Source organism: Gorilla gorilla, chromosome 1 (assembly GCF_029281585.2).
Source record: "Gorilla gorilla gorilla isolate KB3781 chromosome 1, NHGRI_mGorGor1-v2.1_pri, whole genome shotgun sequence".
NCBI classification, from domain to species: Eukaryota; Metazoa; Chordata; class Mammalia; order Primates; family Hominidae; genus Gorilla; species Gorilla gorilla.
In genome coordinates, this window is record NC_073224.2 from 227,032,422 (window position 1) to 227,048,168 (window position 15,747).

The 15,747-nt window shown below is 44.1% G+C and overlaps 2 protein-coding genes across 2 annotated transcripts; both read right to left on the reverse strand.

The window, feature by feature from the left end:
* Positions 1–2,067: 2,067 nt before the first annotated feature.
* On the reverse strand, positions 2,068–5,033 carry LOC101146902 (PRAME family member 10). The gene is given in 4 exon segments (XM_019038052.4): positions 2,068–2,626; positions 3,775–3,930; positions 3,932–4,374; positions 4,758–5,033. Coding segments are annotated over 4 exon segments (1,434 nt in total).
* Positions 5,034–14,940: 9,907 nt separating this feature from the next.
* Positions 14,941–15,747, reverse strand: LOC134758529 (heterogeneous nuclear ribonucleoprotein C-like 1). Its single transcript, XM_063706423.1, has one exon. The coding sequence runs from the start codon at positions 15,745–15,747 to the stop codon at positions 14,941–14,943; it is 807 nt and encodes a 268-aa protein (XP_063562493.1).

Below are 15,747 nucleotides of genomic sequence, written 5' to 3' on the forward strand. Positions count from 1 at the left end.
TGGGCAACAATAGTGAAACTCTACCTCAAAAAAAAAAAAAAAAAAAAAGGCAGAAAAGTAAAGAAAAACAAAAAAGAAATGTCCTCTAATGTGAACAACCTCTGGGACAAAAGCATTCTGTCCAATAGAGACCTGGTGCATAGGTGGACAATTTTCATTCCAATGGCCTGTTTCAAAGGTGGCAGCCAACTCTAGCAGGGTTTCTGTGTTTACACCAAACTGGATTTGAGTTTTAATAGTAAGGGGAGCTCCCCCATAAGAAACCAACAGAAAATAATGGATGCTATGAAGAATATGGAGAAATGAGAACCCTGGTACAACATTGGTAGTTATGTAAATTAGTACAGCTACTAAGGAAAGCAGTATGGAGTTTCCTCCAAAAAATAAAAATACGATTACCATATAAACCATAAATCCCACTGCTGGATATATATCCAGAAAAAAAAAGAAATATATCCAGGAGATATCTACACTACCATGTTGGTCAGGCTGGTCTCGAACTCCTGACCTCAAGTAATCCACCTGCCTCAGCCTCCCAAAATTCTGGGATTACAGGCATGAGCCACTGCACTCAGCCTGCACTCTCCTATTCATTGCAGCACTATCCACAATAGCCAAAATTTGGAATCAACATAATTGTCCATCAACAGATGAATGGATCAAGAAAATGTGGTAAATATACACAACAGAATATCATTGAGCCGTAAACATGAAGGAAATCCTGTCATCTGCGACAACATGGATGGAACTGGAGGACGTTATGTTGAGTGAAGTAAGCCAGATACAGAAAGACAAACATGGCATGTTCACACTCATATTTGGGAATTAAAAAACACGAAACTTAAAAATAGTAAAATGACGGTTATCAGAAGCTAGGAAGGGTACTGGGAAATAGAGAATAAGAAGGGGATGGTTAATGGGAACAAAAACACAGACAGGAATAAGATCTAGGGTTTAGTAGCACAATAGGGCAACTCATGTTGACAATAGTTCGTAGTAAATTTCTACATAATTAAAACAATGGAATTGGAATGTTGCTAGCAGAAAGAAATGATAAATTCTTGAGATGGTGGATATCCCAGTTACCATGATTTGAATATTACACATTTTATGCTTGTATCAGAATATCAGGCCAGGTGCAGTGGCTCATGTCTACAATCCAAGCACTTTGGGAGGCTGAGGCAAGTGCTTTTCCTGAGGTCAGGGGTTCGAGACCAGACTGGCCAACATGGTGAAACCCCCTTTCTACTGAAAATACAAAAATTAGCCAGGTGTGGTGGTGGTTCCCTGTAGTCCCAGCTACTCGGGAGGCTGAGGCAGGAGAGTTGCTTGAACCCAGGAGGCTGATTTCTAGAGACTTCTGATACATAAATGTCTAAAACAGGTTGATCAATCAAGGAAGACACCAGAAAGTTTCCATTCAGGTTCCATTTATTTTTGACATTTTTAAATAACCATCCTTGTGGTGGTAACTCTTGCATCACTCTAGAACTTCAGGCTCCATTTCTGAGTCTAGAACACAGGTCCCTGAAGGGCTCATTGATTCCAAGTCAGCATTTTTACCCCATCCTGCCCCCGGCTGAGTCACCTTTGTTTTTCCACTCACAGTGAGCAGGTGCCTGAAACACACAGCTGTGTGCTTCCTTTAAGAAACGGCTGACGGGGCCCGGCCGCACACACTTGTAAACCTGGCACTGTGGAAGGCCAAGGCGGTCAGATCACTTGAGGTCAGGAGTTAGAGGCCAGCCTCCGCCAACATCGTGAAACTCTGTCTCTACTGAAAATACAAAAATTAGCTGGGCTTGGGGCCCACACCCATAACACCAGTTACTTGGGAGGCTGAGGCAGGAGAATGACTTGAACCCAGGAGGTAAAGCTTGCCATGAGCTGAGATTGTGCCACTACACTTCATCCTGAGGGACAGAGTGAGACTCTGTCTCAAAAACAAAATAAAATAAAAATATAAAAAATTAAATTAAATTAAAATAAAAAAATGCACCCATGTACAAGATTGTAGTTCCCAAGTGTCCGGAAGAAAGCTTATCCATCCCACTAACCAGGCCTTCCCTAGGAGCAAAGATGGAACTCCAGTTTCTCAGATGGCCATGAGCCACAAGAAGGGCAGGGGGTGGAACCAAAGAAGATCCTCTTGTTCTGCCTGACTTCCCTGAGTGTACGCATGAGCTCAGCCCGAATTGGGGCGAGGATCTCGTGATTGGCATGACCCCTGTTGTCAAGACACTCCAGAGGGGCAGGATACATGTCCAGGCCTGACTTGCTCAGCCTGCCTGTGTGACGCAGCAGGTCTTTCAGAGCATTCGTGGAGGTCTCATTTCCATGAAAGTAGAAGGTGGTGAGCTGGGAACAGTGGCTCAGGGCAGGCAGGGGGACCCTGAGTTGGGGGTCCTGGATCCCACAGTTCTCTAAGATGAGGGTCTTGAGAGTAGCAGCAACTTTCTCCAGCAGAACTCCAAGGGGCTCAAGATGGGTGGTCCACATTAGGATATGAATCAGATGCAGCTCCTTTGGCTGACTGAGGCTTGGGTAGTGAGACAGACACTCCATGTCCCGATCAGTTAGGTAAGCATGACAGAATGTAAAGGCCCCAAAGGGGTTCTTGAGGTACCTGGGGAGAGCAAGAAGTTAGTTATGGGCAATGGTGCCAGTTAGAGGAGGGAGTGGGAAATAATCTCAATGGTAAACTTGAAGTGGGCATTGAGTAATTCTGCACCTTACTACCACACAGGTGTTATAGTAACTGCAACGGGGAAGCCTGTTTCACCCAAACACAAGTTTGTTCCCATCATCAGATGATGGTCTGCGTGCAAGGTGCTGCCTGATGAAGACTCAGATCTTTCAGGGGCAGCTCTATTTTAGGCTCCGTCCTTTCAGCCTTGCTTGTGTGATTGGTACCACTCTCACACCTACTCCCTCACCCTCCATCCCAGAAGCATGCACTTCCAGTATCAATTACCTTTCCTGGAGTTCAAAACAACCTTTCACAGACAGGGAATTACAGACAGGATCATTGGTGTTTATTAAGCTGCTGAGGACAGAGCTTCTACTGTGAAATGCACAGGTTTCATGCACTTTCCCTTCTTCTTTTTCTTTTCTTTCCTTTTCTTTTCTTTTCTTTTTGACACAGGGTCTCACACTGTAACTTAGGCTGGAGTGCAGTGGCACAATCTCAGCTCACTGCAGCCTTCACTTCCCTTGCCTCAGCCTCCCAAGTAGCTGGGATTACAGGTGCCTGTCACCATGCTCAGCTAAATTTTGTATTTTTAATAGAGATAGGGATTCACTGTGTTGGCCAGGGTGGTCTGAAAGTCCTGACCTCGTGATCTGCCTGCCTCAGCCTTCCAAAGTCCTGGGATTACAGGCATGAGACATCGCACCAGACTGCACTTTCCCTTCTTTCATACCCTCCTCTTTATGAAGAATACGTTTTCATCATATTAACTTTATACACACTTCCTAAGGAGGAATTCACAAATGCACCTTCACTAGATCTGAATCCCCAACTAACTAGCTCCCTACACATCTCTCTCTGTAGCATCTACCCCAGGCCATCCCTCTGCCATTATTTGAGTGGTCTTGTGATACCAACTTCAGGATATAGAGCACTGAACAGCTTAATGAGTTGACATTCTAGCATCCCATTCCCTGTGACATCCCCAGTGGATGGCACACAGTAGATGCCCACTAACGTTTACTGTGAAAAAGAACAAAACTATGTGTTATGGTCTGCAGAGAAAGCCCACCATCGTTTCCTACCTGAGCAGGTGCTCCAGGTGCTCTTTGATATTACTGACCTTTCTTATATAATTCATCTGGGGGTAGTACAGGCAGAGGAATGGACAATCCAAGTCAGGAATGAACTGCCATTGGCCGCTCACGTATAACTCACGCTCATAACCGAAGGCTAAAAAGTTTGCGAAGATTGCTCATCTGGCTCAGGTAAGGGGCAAACTTTCCTGTTTTATTCAGAGAGCACTTTTTCCAGACTTCCAACTCCTGGATACTGTCTGGGTATATCCTTTCCAATAGATTTCTGAAAGTTGAAGTGGGCATTGAGTAATTCTGCACCTTTTTACAACACAGGTGCACTAGACCTCTTCTGTAGTGGATCCACCTTCAGAGGTAGCTCAGGCATTCATCCTGTGTACTTTCCTCTAGGCAGAGGTCTATGAACACCTTCAAGGGCTGGCACTCTCCCATCCTTGCACAGTCCTCCACTGTCTGCCTCTTACTCATGGCCTCTGGGGAGCAGGAGAGGACCCTGACTCCAGACCATATGGTCCAGAAATTCTCATCAACATCCCTCAAATCCAGCACTTCAAGTTTCCACCTCCTGTGAGTAACATAGGGGAAAAACTCAGAGTGTAGGCAAGGACCGACCGTTGACCTGAACTTTCACTCCACATCCAGTACATGAGTCAGCTGCTCCTGTCCCAGTGCTCCTCCTTCTGTCTTTTCTCCATCCTGTTCCCCCTTGGATTCTGTGTGGTACCCACTTCTAGTACCTTTACCTTCCACTGGGAGGAAGCAGGTTCCTGTTTCCTCAGTGGACTCTGTATGGTGAGCAGTCCTTTTCCGGAGGATCTGGGCAATGGCCAAGGCCTCTCATGGGCACCATCAGAAGCCTCTGAGCCACCCTAGCTCCCCAACCCAACCACTCCTCCTGAGCCAGCTGTCCCTTCCCTGGATGCCTGGACCCTTCCCACCAGGCCACCTGAGTCACCTCAACTGGGGCAAACCTTCTGGGATACTAGTGTATCAAGTCCCTTCAGCACAGCTTGCAAGGTCTCCAGATGAGTTGTCTTCATCAGGGATCCCAGAGGGAGGTGAAGGGAGGGCCAGGCTTGCACCATCAGCTTCAGGGCCTCACAACGTCTCATGCTGAAGACCTCCATGAACATCAGAGGGGAGACCTCCCTGGGCAGCTAGTCCAGGATGAAGATAGTCAAGAACTGGTTCCTCAGCAGGCTCTGCCCTGCCAGCTCCAGGAGTCTGGATGGGGTCTGGAGGCTCATTCTGACAAATCTGCAAGGAAAAACTCTACAGCACAATCCAGCAAAAAGGCAAGTTCCTCAGGCTAATCCCCTGCAACCCCCAATTATCCCAGGGCCCAAGTCATTTCTCTAGCGTGTGTGAAAGAGCCCTCAGTTTACTCCAGTTCCTTTCTGCAATAAGTGGCCACAGAGACATAGTTCTACCCTTCTGGTACCATGAAGAATGTGTCCCAACTTCTAAAGAGCAGGCAAGATCCCTCCTAGTCCATGAATTATTAGCCACTGATCCACTAAACTCATAGCACTGGCAAATGTTACCGAGGATCTCCGAAGCTCAGATCTCATACCCAGCTAATCTTTTACTTTTTGACTTTTTGTAAAGACAGTGGGTTTCACTATGTTGTCCACACTGGTCTTGAACTCCTAGACTCGAACAATCCACCCACTTTGGCCTCCCAAAGTGCTGGGATTGCAGGCATGAGCCTCTGCCTGGTCTTATTATTGAAAATTTCAGCGAGAAGCTTTGAAAGCTATGTGACAGTGTTATGCATCATTGGCAAGACACAGATGTTTCCAATACACACCTCTCACACATATTCAAAATGAACCACTTTGGCTGTGTGCAGTGACTCACACCTGTAATCCCAGCACTCTGGGAGGCAGAGGCAGGTGGAGTATCTGAGGTCAGGAGTTTGAGACCAGCCTGGCCAACATGGTAAAGCCCTACCTCTACCAAAATTAGAAAAATTAGCCTGGTGCAGTGGTCTGTGCCTATAGTCCAAGCTACTAGGGAGGCTGAGGCAGGAGGATCACTTGAACCCAGGAGGCAGAGGTTGCAGTGAGCTGACAATACACCGCTGCACTCCAGCCTGTGAAATAGGCTAGATTCAAAAGAAAAAAAAAAAAAGAAAAGAGAGAGAGAGAGAACTACATTTGATTTGACTTCTTAAACTCTACCCAGTTAATCCTGATTGGATTTTTGGCTTTCTTCCAGATTAACTGATTGAATTAGATATTCATCCATGAAAGTGAAAGATTTAGGGATAGGGTGAAAGTCCAGGAGTCATTCACTGATTCCCTCCACAAACATGGAGGTTTACTAATATGTGTCCTTCATAGTCCTGAGTGTGAGATAGGGAAGTGTTGAATCTCTTCCTGATGTTAGACAGAAAGAAAGAAAACTTGAAAGTATCTTTGTTGAGGGATCCTTGGCCATATCAAATTTATCAAAATATTTCAGAGTTAAAACAGTTTTCAAAGACCTGGAGTTGACAGTCCCCAAGAAAACACAATAGAAATCTTCATGTATCCAATGATTACCTGGGTGGTATAATCTAATTTTTTTTGGTGTGGGTGTAGCTGAGTCTCACTTTGTCGCCCAGGCTGGAGTGCAGCGACTCCATCTCAGCTCACTGTAACTTCCGCCTCTGAGATTCAAGCAATCCTCATGCTTCAGCCTTCCACGTAGCTGGGATTACAGGCATGCACCCCCACACCCATGTCTCCATTCAGGAGGAAGAATTACAGTAAGGATGTGATTGGTTTAAAATTAAGGTCAAAGATTCTCTTTGGTTAAGGTTTTTTGTTTGTTTGTTTTTGTTTTTGTTTTTAGCAGAGTCTTACTCTGTTGCCCAGGCTGGAGTACAGCAGTGGTGTGAGCATGGCTCACTGCAGCCTCAATCTTCTGGGCTCAAGTGATTCTCCCATGTCAGCAAACCAAATAGCTGGGAATACAGATGCATGCTACCCTGCCTGGCAAATTAAAAGATATATATATTTTGTAGAGGCTGACCACCATTGGCTCACGGCTGTCGTTCCAGCACTTTGGGGGGCTGAGGCAGGAGGATCACTTGATGTCAGGAGTTTGAGAGCAACCTGGCCAGCATGGTGAAACCCCACCACTACTAAAAATACAAAAATTAAGCAGGCATGGTGGCGGAGGGATGTAATACCAGCTACTCAGGAAGCTGAGGCTTGAAAATTGCTTGAGCCTGGGAGGAAGAGGTTGCAGTGAGTTGAGCTCTTGCCACTGCACTCCAGCCTTGGCAACAGGGTGAGACTCCATCCCCGCTTCAAAAAAAGAATGTTTTGTAGAGATGCATTTTTGCCATGTTGCCCAGGTTGGTCTCAAATCCCTGGGCTCAAATGATCCTCCCGCTTTGGCCTCCCAAGGTGTTGAGGTTATGGACATGAGTCATTGCTCCCATCAAGAATTTTGAAATGACATAAACCAAAGCACAATCCAATTTTTTGAAATAAAGACAAAACTGCATATAGAGGAAAAAATTCAAATCTTCAAATTGTTCATATATATATATAAAAGACAGATATAGCTCGGTGACATCATAGGCTGCACTGTCCTCATCCCAGACCAGCTGACTATAGGTCAGATGGGAGTGTCCTTCCAGAAATGAGTGACTTACCAGATCTGGACTGAGTTTGCAGGGTGCTTAGACCTCAGGAAGAACCTAGCAGGAACTCCAGACTTGTAGACTTTGGGTCTCTCCTGTGGGTCTTCAGGAACTTTTATTGATCTTTCTAATCACAACTCCCACTCACACCCCTCCATGTATCCAGTGCTTGCTTCCAATCAAAAAGTGCTATCTGATTGCATTTCTGAAGCTCCACCCAGTTAATCTTGATTGGGTTTTTGGCTGTCCCCAGATTACTGGATTGAATCAGATATCCATTCATATCAGCTATCCATATTAAGTTCATGAATCAAGAAATTGACAGTGTTAGGAATAGGGTGGAAATCAAGAATTCACTCATTAAAGGCCGGGTGAGGTGGCTCACACCTGTAATCCCTGCACTTTGAGAGTCCAAGTTGGCTGGATCACCTGAGGTCAGGCGATCAAGACCTGCAAGGCCAACATGGTGAAACCCCATCTCTACAAAAACACAAAAATTAGCCTGGCATGATGGCAGGTGCCTGTAATCCAGCTACTCAGGAGGCTGAGGTGGGAGAATCGCTTGAATCCAGGAGGCAATGGTTGCAGTGAGCCAAGATTGCACCATTGCACACCGTTCTGGGTGACAGAGGTAAACTTTGTCAAAAAAAAAAAAAAGAATTCATTCATTCATGAACTCCACAAACACTGATGGAATTTTACTGATATATGACCTATATAGTCCTGAGTTTGAGGCAGGGAAGTGTTTGATCGGTTCCGGATATTAGACAAAAAAAAAAAACCTGAAAGTAGTGTTGGGAGATCTTTGGCCACATTAAAACTATAAAATTGTTTTATAGTTAAAACAGCTTTATAAAAACAGAGGAGTCGTCCCTACAAAATCAGAAAAAAATCTCCATGTATCGAATGGTCTTGTGGGTTTTATATCACCTAAGGTAGCAATTTATTTGCTCATGCTGGTGGAAGAGAGGTGCCACTGAGAGCTTGAGTGGTCTCAGGGCTTAGGTTAAGGCTTGTCTGGAAGAAATTGAAACCATATCTCTAAACTTTATAAATTTGATCAGTGAGAAAGAGAGGGGGAGGAACAAAAACAAACCAAGCTTGCAGCGCATTCAGCATTCACCAGGAGGTCAGCTTGCCCTCTGACCTGCTTCCTCATGGTTGCTGGCAGCCTACTGTCCCAAAATCGTGTAGAACTTAGACTACAATTCCCCTTAACTACGCTGCAGACAACAATTTAAGCATTGTGAAACATTAACTTTTTCATTTGAGATATTCTTTCAGGTTCTGCATGTCAGTGAAATTACTGATGCGAGCTGATCTGAAGGGCCCTGCAAGGCATCAACTCACCAAAGAATGCTGTTCTGATATCGTGATAACTTCATACCTCTTATTGCCATCAAACTACACCAACTTTCCAGCCCCTTGTTATCCAGGATCCACTGGAAACCCTCAGTACTCCTTGGGGAGATGAATTTGAGGATCTCCTCCCAGCCTCTCATTCAGCCACCTTGTGATCATTAAACTTTCTGCTGCAAACCCTGCTGTCTCAGAATATTGGTGAGCTACTGTGCAGCAGGCATAGCAACCTGATGGCCCTGTAACAAATTTATGTCAAAATTACAAAGGGAAGCGAAGGTGGAGGCTGGTCAGTGTTGAGCTGGGTGTTTTAATGGAATCCTGGGAATGAACGAAGACTTGGTAAATGTGTTGGGGGTTATTGAGAGGGTGGAGGAGGAATCTTTCCAACATTGCACTGAGGCTCCCTTGGTTTTCATACTTGTGACCAAGGATGAGTCTTTCAAAAAAATTTATGTAATTCTCCTCATTTTTCCTTTCAAAACCTTTGTCTTCCTTTACCTCCCCGAATAATCTCACATCTATTCCCATGGCTTTGCTCATTTCATAATAAAAACCCTTTTTTTTTTCCTGTGGAGTCTCTTTCTCTGTTAAGTAGACCATATATTTTGTTGCCACACAAGATGAGTAACCTAGTTTTATGGAGAGAAAGGGACAAAAGAATCCCAATCCTCAACAGCTAGGGGTGATATGAAGGTCAGGATTATTCTTTGTCATATCTGCACCTGCATATTGCCAGTGAAAACCTGCAGGTCACATTAGGTAGACTTCCCAATTAATCATCTGTAGAAGGTCTTATGATTGGCTTACATCCTGTCCCTGAGTAAAGAATCTGATCTTGACTTCACGAGTGCCTGAGACTCTTCAAGTACTGATGAAGGCTTCACCCAGTGACAGTGAGAAGGACACTGATTTGATTCTGATCGTGAAGTTTTGCTGGTTGTCTTGCAAGGAAAATATTTTTGCCTGTCATGTTGTCATCTAAAGTCAATGATTGTAACCTCTGTATTGTCCCTTCCAATGGAAAAAACAAAAACAAAAAAGCTCAACTCTATTAGAGCCTTGCCAGGATAAAACAAAAGAAAATTAAAAAAAAAAAACAGCTGATAGGAGGAGTCCCATTCCCTTCTTTCAACCTTTCTTATAAAAGCATTCCAACTTGTAACAGACTTTGGAAAACACTCATTTTGTCAGTGTGTGTCTTCCAGGTCGATCCTGACATTTAGCTTCCAATGAAGCTTTATTTAATTATTTCTGCCTCAACTGCCTTAATGTCTATTGACAACAGGTTGCACGGTAATGGTTGGAATTGGGTTGGGAAGAAAAAATATTTCTGTGTGTTTTACAAAGTAATCCTTGCATGCCATCTCCATTGAAGAAAGAATAGTTTCCTCTCCAAATATGTCCTGAGTATTGATGCATCCAATAAATAAAACTATCATTTCATACAGTGGAGCTATAGATGCATTCTATTTGCCTCTAGAGTTTCCAATGAACCAATGCCTAGTTTCAGTAAGTTCTCTGATTATATGGCAGAGGGTAACATGGTCATGTTCTGACTCTATGTCTATGTCGATATCTATAGCATTCCCAACTACATAATGCATGTCAAACCAAAGAGTTTGATTCTAGTGGGAGTCTGGAACACTATCTAGGTTAGACCCAGTTACACTAATGATTTCTAGGCATAGAGATAAATTACCAGTAATGAAATCAATAATAGTCACAGGCCACCCATTTGCACCTATAGCTTCTTCTCAGTACCAAGTCATTTAATTATCAATATTAACCAACCTTCCAAAGGAAGGATAACAAACCTTATCATGAAGTTTTCATCCTCAATTGCTACCCAACTGTGTATGAGAGCAGGTTCTACTATTATTTGTGATCCTTCCCTTTCATGTAAATGACTCCATAGCCAGCAATTGCTTTGGTTAGTGAGAGTGGCTACATTTTGAACAGGAGACCTTAGAAAGTGTTTGGTTTGAGTGATGAAAGTGCCTAACAATATAAAATACAGGTTTGAGAATTTTGTGTTAATACAGAACAAAACCAAGTCTCAGTCAATGGAAGAAGATCAAATGGAGTCTTGTTCCATTGTCTTGGAAAAGCTGTCTACCGTGTGATGATGTCTGCTTCTAGGGAAGGCTTTTCCTCAGATATCTTTAAGTTTCAGTCATCTGGTACGGTCCCATCCATTGCTGCTCATGTGCAGATTTCCCTTGGTGTCATTTCCAAAGGATGCAATCTCCAAATGCTAGGGCAGGAAGATCTAAGCATCACTGAAAGCCTTCACCTACTGGAAATAGTCTTTGAAATTCTGCATCAAGGTCTTGCAGTATTGATTCATATTGTTACTGAATGATGGGCTCACTCTCCTAAGTGCATAGAACCCAATACTATGACACCATCTTTGAGAAAAGAAAAAAAAAATTCGGCCAGGTGTGGTGGCTCACACCTATAATCCCAGCACTTTAGGAGACCAAGGCAGGCAGATCCCGATGTCAGGGGTTCGAGACCAACCTGGCCAACATGGTGAAACCCCGCTTCTGCAAAAAATTCAAAAATTAGCTGGGTGTGGTGGTGTGTGCCTGTAATCCCAGCTACTTAGGTGGCTGAGGCAGGGGAACCCCTTGAACCCGGGAGGCAGAGGTTGCAGTGAGCCACTGTGGCACCACTGTACTCCAGCCTGGGCAACAGAGACTCTGTCTCAAAAATAAATAATAATAATCCAGTTTTCTTTGTCAGTTTAGCTAATTTTAGTTTAAAGATACCATTTGTTCACTCAACCTTTATAGAATACCAAGGATAATGAAGTTAATGCTAGTGTCATTGGATCTGTAAAATTTTATCTGTGTGATAACCTGCCCAGTAAACTGAATTCTCATACCATTAGAGATTTCTCCAGAATTGCCCCAGAAAGGAAACACATTTTATAATCACTTATTTGCTATGACTGCATCATCAGCCTTTCTAAAAAGGTAAGCTACAACTCATCCTGAAAATGGAAACACAATCACAAGAATTTTAGCCTTTTTACACGGCTCACTGTCATCATTGGTCCATGACAACCCCCTTTCTTGCAGCTATATATGTGTATGTCTACCTATTCATATCTATATCTAGATCTATCTGTTTCCTTTTATTACCATTATTCACTTCCACTCCCCTTTCCATATATAGCCACTCTAGTCTTTGACCTAGCCTTGAATTTGCATGTGACCTTATATAATATAAGTATATGGAAAGTATATAACATATATACTTGCATTTTTATGTGTATTTATTTTAATCCACATATATGCTATAGCGTAGGGTGCTAGAGAAGAGGGCCTCACAATTAATTGTCCAGTCCCGGACACTTTGGAGAGTGAATGGACATGCTGTTATAATTATTAGTAGTATTTTTTGGAGATGGAGTCTTGCTCTGTGGCCAGGCTGGAGTGCAAAGGTGCTATCTTGGCTCAATGCAACCTCCACCTCTCAGGCTCAACTGTTTCTCCTGCCTCAGCCTCCCAAGTACCTGAGATTACAGGTGCCTACCACCATGCCCGGCTATTTTTTTGTATTTTTAGTAGAAATGGAGTTTCTCCATGTTGGCCATGCTGGTCTCAAACTCCTGATCTCAGGTGTTCCACCTGCCTCGACTTCCCAAAGTGCTGGAATTACAGGTGTGAGCCACCGTGCCCAGCCTCTCACGTGCCTTTTTAAGTTGATGGGAAAATGACACCCAGGATAATTTATGGCCATAGTGAGAATTATTGGAAATCTTTAAGACTGTTTTTCTTACAAAACCACAATGGTAGGATTAAACAGTCTGAATGGGATGCTAGCATGTAGAGCCTTCTAAACTCTCTTTCTCTCCTTTTTTGGGGAATTTGGGATCTGCCTACTGATTACAATTAATTGCACTTTTTTAACTGTTTGATTAAGATTTTTTTTTTTTCGACAGTCTGACTCTGCTGCCCAGGCTGGAGTACAGCACTGGTGTGAGCATGGCTCACTGCAGCATCAATCTTCTGGGTTCAAGGGATCATCCCACCTCAGCCACCCAAGTAGCTGGGACTACAGATGCATGCCACCATGTGTAGGGAAAAGAAAGAGAGATCCGACTGTTACTGTGTCTATGTAGAAAAGGAAGACATAAGAAACTCCGTTTTGACCTGTACCCTGAAGATTTGCTTTGCCCTGAGATGCTATTAATCTGTAACTTTGCCCCAACCTTGAGCTCACAAAAACACGTGTTGTATGGAGTCAAGGTTTAAGGGATCTAGGGCAGTGCAGGACGTGCCTTGTTAACAATATGTATACAGGCAATATGCTTGGTAAAATCATCGCCATTCCCCATTCTCGATAAACCAGGGGCACAATGCACTGTGGAAAGCCACAGGGACCTCTGCCCTGGAAAGCCAGGTATTGTCCAAGGTTTCTCCCCATGTGATAGCCTGAGATATGGCCTTGTGGGATGGGAGAGACCTGACCATCCTCCAGCCCAACTCCCATGAAGGGTCTGTGCTGAGGAGTACTAGTAAAAGAGGAAGGCCTCTTGCAGTTGAGATAAGAGGAAGGCCTCTGTCTCCTGCCTGTCCCTGTGAATGGAATGTCTCGGTATAAAACCCAATTGTAGATTTGTTCTATTCTGAGATAGGAGACAAACTGTCCTGTGTTGGGAGGTGAGACATGTTGGCAGCAATGCTGCTCTGTTATTCTTTACTCCACTGAGATGTTTGGGTGGAGAGAAGCATACATCTGGCCTACATGCACATCCAGGCAGAGTACCTTCCCTTGAACTTATTTGTGACACAGATTCCTTTGCTCACGTTTTATGCTGAGCGCCGGTCCCCTGGGCCCCCTGTTCTTTCTCCATACTTTGTCTCTGTGTCTTATTTCTTTTCACAGTCTGTCGTCCCACCTGATGCGATATACCCACAGGTATGGAGAGGCTGCTCCCCTTCAACCATGCCCATCTAATTTTTTAAAAAAGAGGCAGGGCATTGGTGGCTCACTGGTGTAATCCCAGCCCTTTGGGAGGCCAAAGCAGGTGGATCACTTGAGGTTAGGAGTTTGAGACCAGCCTGGCCAACATGGTGAACCGCCGTCTCTATCAAAAATATAAAAATGAGCTGCTCATGGGGGTGGGTGGCTATAATCCCAGCTACTCAGGAGGCTGAGGCATGAGAATCGCTTGAGCCTGGGAGGCAGAGGTTGGAGTGAGCTGAGATTGTGCCACTCCATTCCAGCCTGGGTAACAGAGTGAGACTCCATCCCGCCCCTCAAAACAAATGTTTTGTAGAGATAGGGTTTTGCCATGTTGCCCAGGTTGGTCTCGAACCCCTGGGCTCAAATGATCCTCCCGCCTTGGCCTCCCAAAGTGTTGTAGTTACAGGCATGAGTCACTGCTCCCACCAAGAATTGTTTTTCTTTAAATTGCTGGTTTAATAAGGACTTGTTTATTTTGAGGAAAAAGGTCCCAAACATCAAGCTGTTCACAAAAATAACCCACAGTATCAACTTTAGAAAACACATTTTAAGAGTATAACACTAATTATTTTTCTGAGGATGCATTTGACATGCCAACTCTCATTCACAAAAATACATTGTTAGATTTTTGTTGAACTGCCCCACACAGCACACTAATATGGGGTGTAACACACATACTTCTAACTCCAAGCTGCTTTCAGGAGCTGCTCAACTCAATGAGATTGCCTTTGCAGTTAGGGAAGCAACTACTGAACTTATGTATGAAAGAAAAGAACTGTATTCCCTGCATAAAAAGAAATTATTTTGGAGACAGTTGATAAAAACCATACATCCTTTTTACTGTTAAGTCATAAAGAGGTGTCAAAATTAAAAGCAAAAATTACAGGGTAAGACTTAGGAAAACTTCTAGGAGCATCAAGGGAAGTGAAAATGGGACTAGGCGCAGGGCAATACGAATTAATGAATGTGGGAAGGACAAGGATGGGGAGAACAGTAAGCATGTGCTGAAGATACTAAGGGAGAGGATCTGGTGAAAAATTTGTTGTTAGACAAGCGCCTAGGTAAAGAAACAATGGGATAAGATTTCTCAACCCCACTATGTGCTTAAGAGTCATCCTGGCCGTTGGTGCTGTCTCTGTTATCCTCTCCTTCCTCAGCCTCTTTTTCATTATTCTTGATCAAATCCAGCTGGTTGTCCCCCGATCTTCATTATCATCATCATCCAGTGGGTTCCCCTCCTCAGCAGAGTCTTCTGCACCCCCCTCAGACTCCATCTTTACGTGAGTCTCATCTTTCTTCATGGAGCTACTGCTCTGCTCCTCTTCTGACTTAGCATTTTTCACCTCTACCTCTTGTTTGCTCTGTTCCTTTTCAATTTTTTCCAGGTTATCCAGGAGAGAATCCACTTTCTGTTTTATCTGGGTCAACTCCTGCTTAATTGCCTGAAGGTCATCTCCTTTCAGCTTTCCAGACTTGGAAGATCCCCGCTTTCCACTCTTAGAATTGAAGCCACTTTTGCCCCTTCGTGAGGTGTTTCCTGATACGCGCTGACGTTTCGAGGGCACTACAGCCAGAGCAATGGGAGGAGGAGGAGGTACACGTGCTGGGAAACTGTACGTCCCATCATAATAATGCCGTTGAAAGCCATAGTCCAAGTCAAAAGAGGAGCCGTACATCTCCGCTGCTGATCGTTTCACACCTGCGCTTCCTCGATTCACCTTTGGCTCTGCAGCCAGGTTAATATCTACAACCTGACTAGCAATCATTCTGCCATCCTCTCCTGCTACAGCAGCCCGGGCATTTTCCTCCTTATCATATTGAACGAAGGCAAAGCCCTTATGAACAGAGCAGCCCGCAATTTTGCCATACTTGGAAAAGATCGCCTCCACATCCGATTTCTTGACAACAAGAGTGTTGAGATTCCCAATGAACACACGGGAGTTCATGGAGTGAGGATCCGTCTTGTTGGTAACATTGCTGGCCAT

Bases quoted from the DNA above. Each gene is read 5' to 3' on its own strand.
- LOC134758529 (XM_063706423.1), bottom strand. From the start codon at position 15,747: ATGGCCAGCAATGTTACCAACAAGACGGATCCTCACTCCATGAACTCC.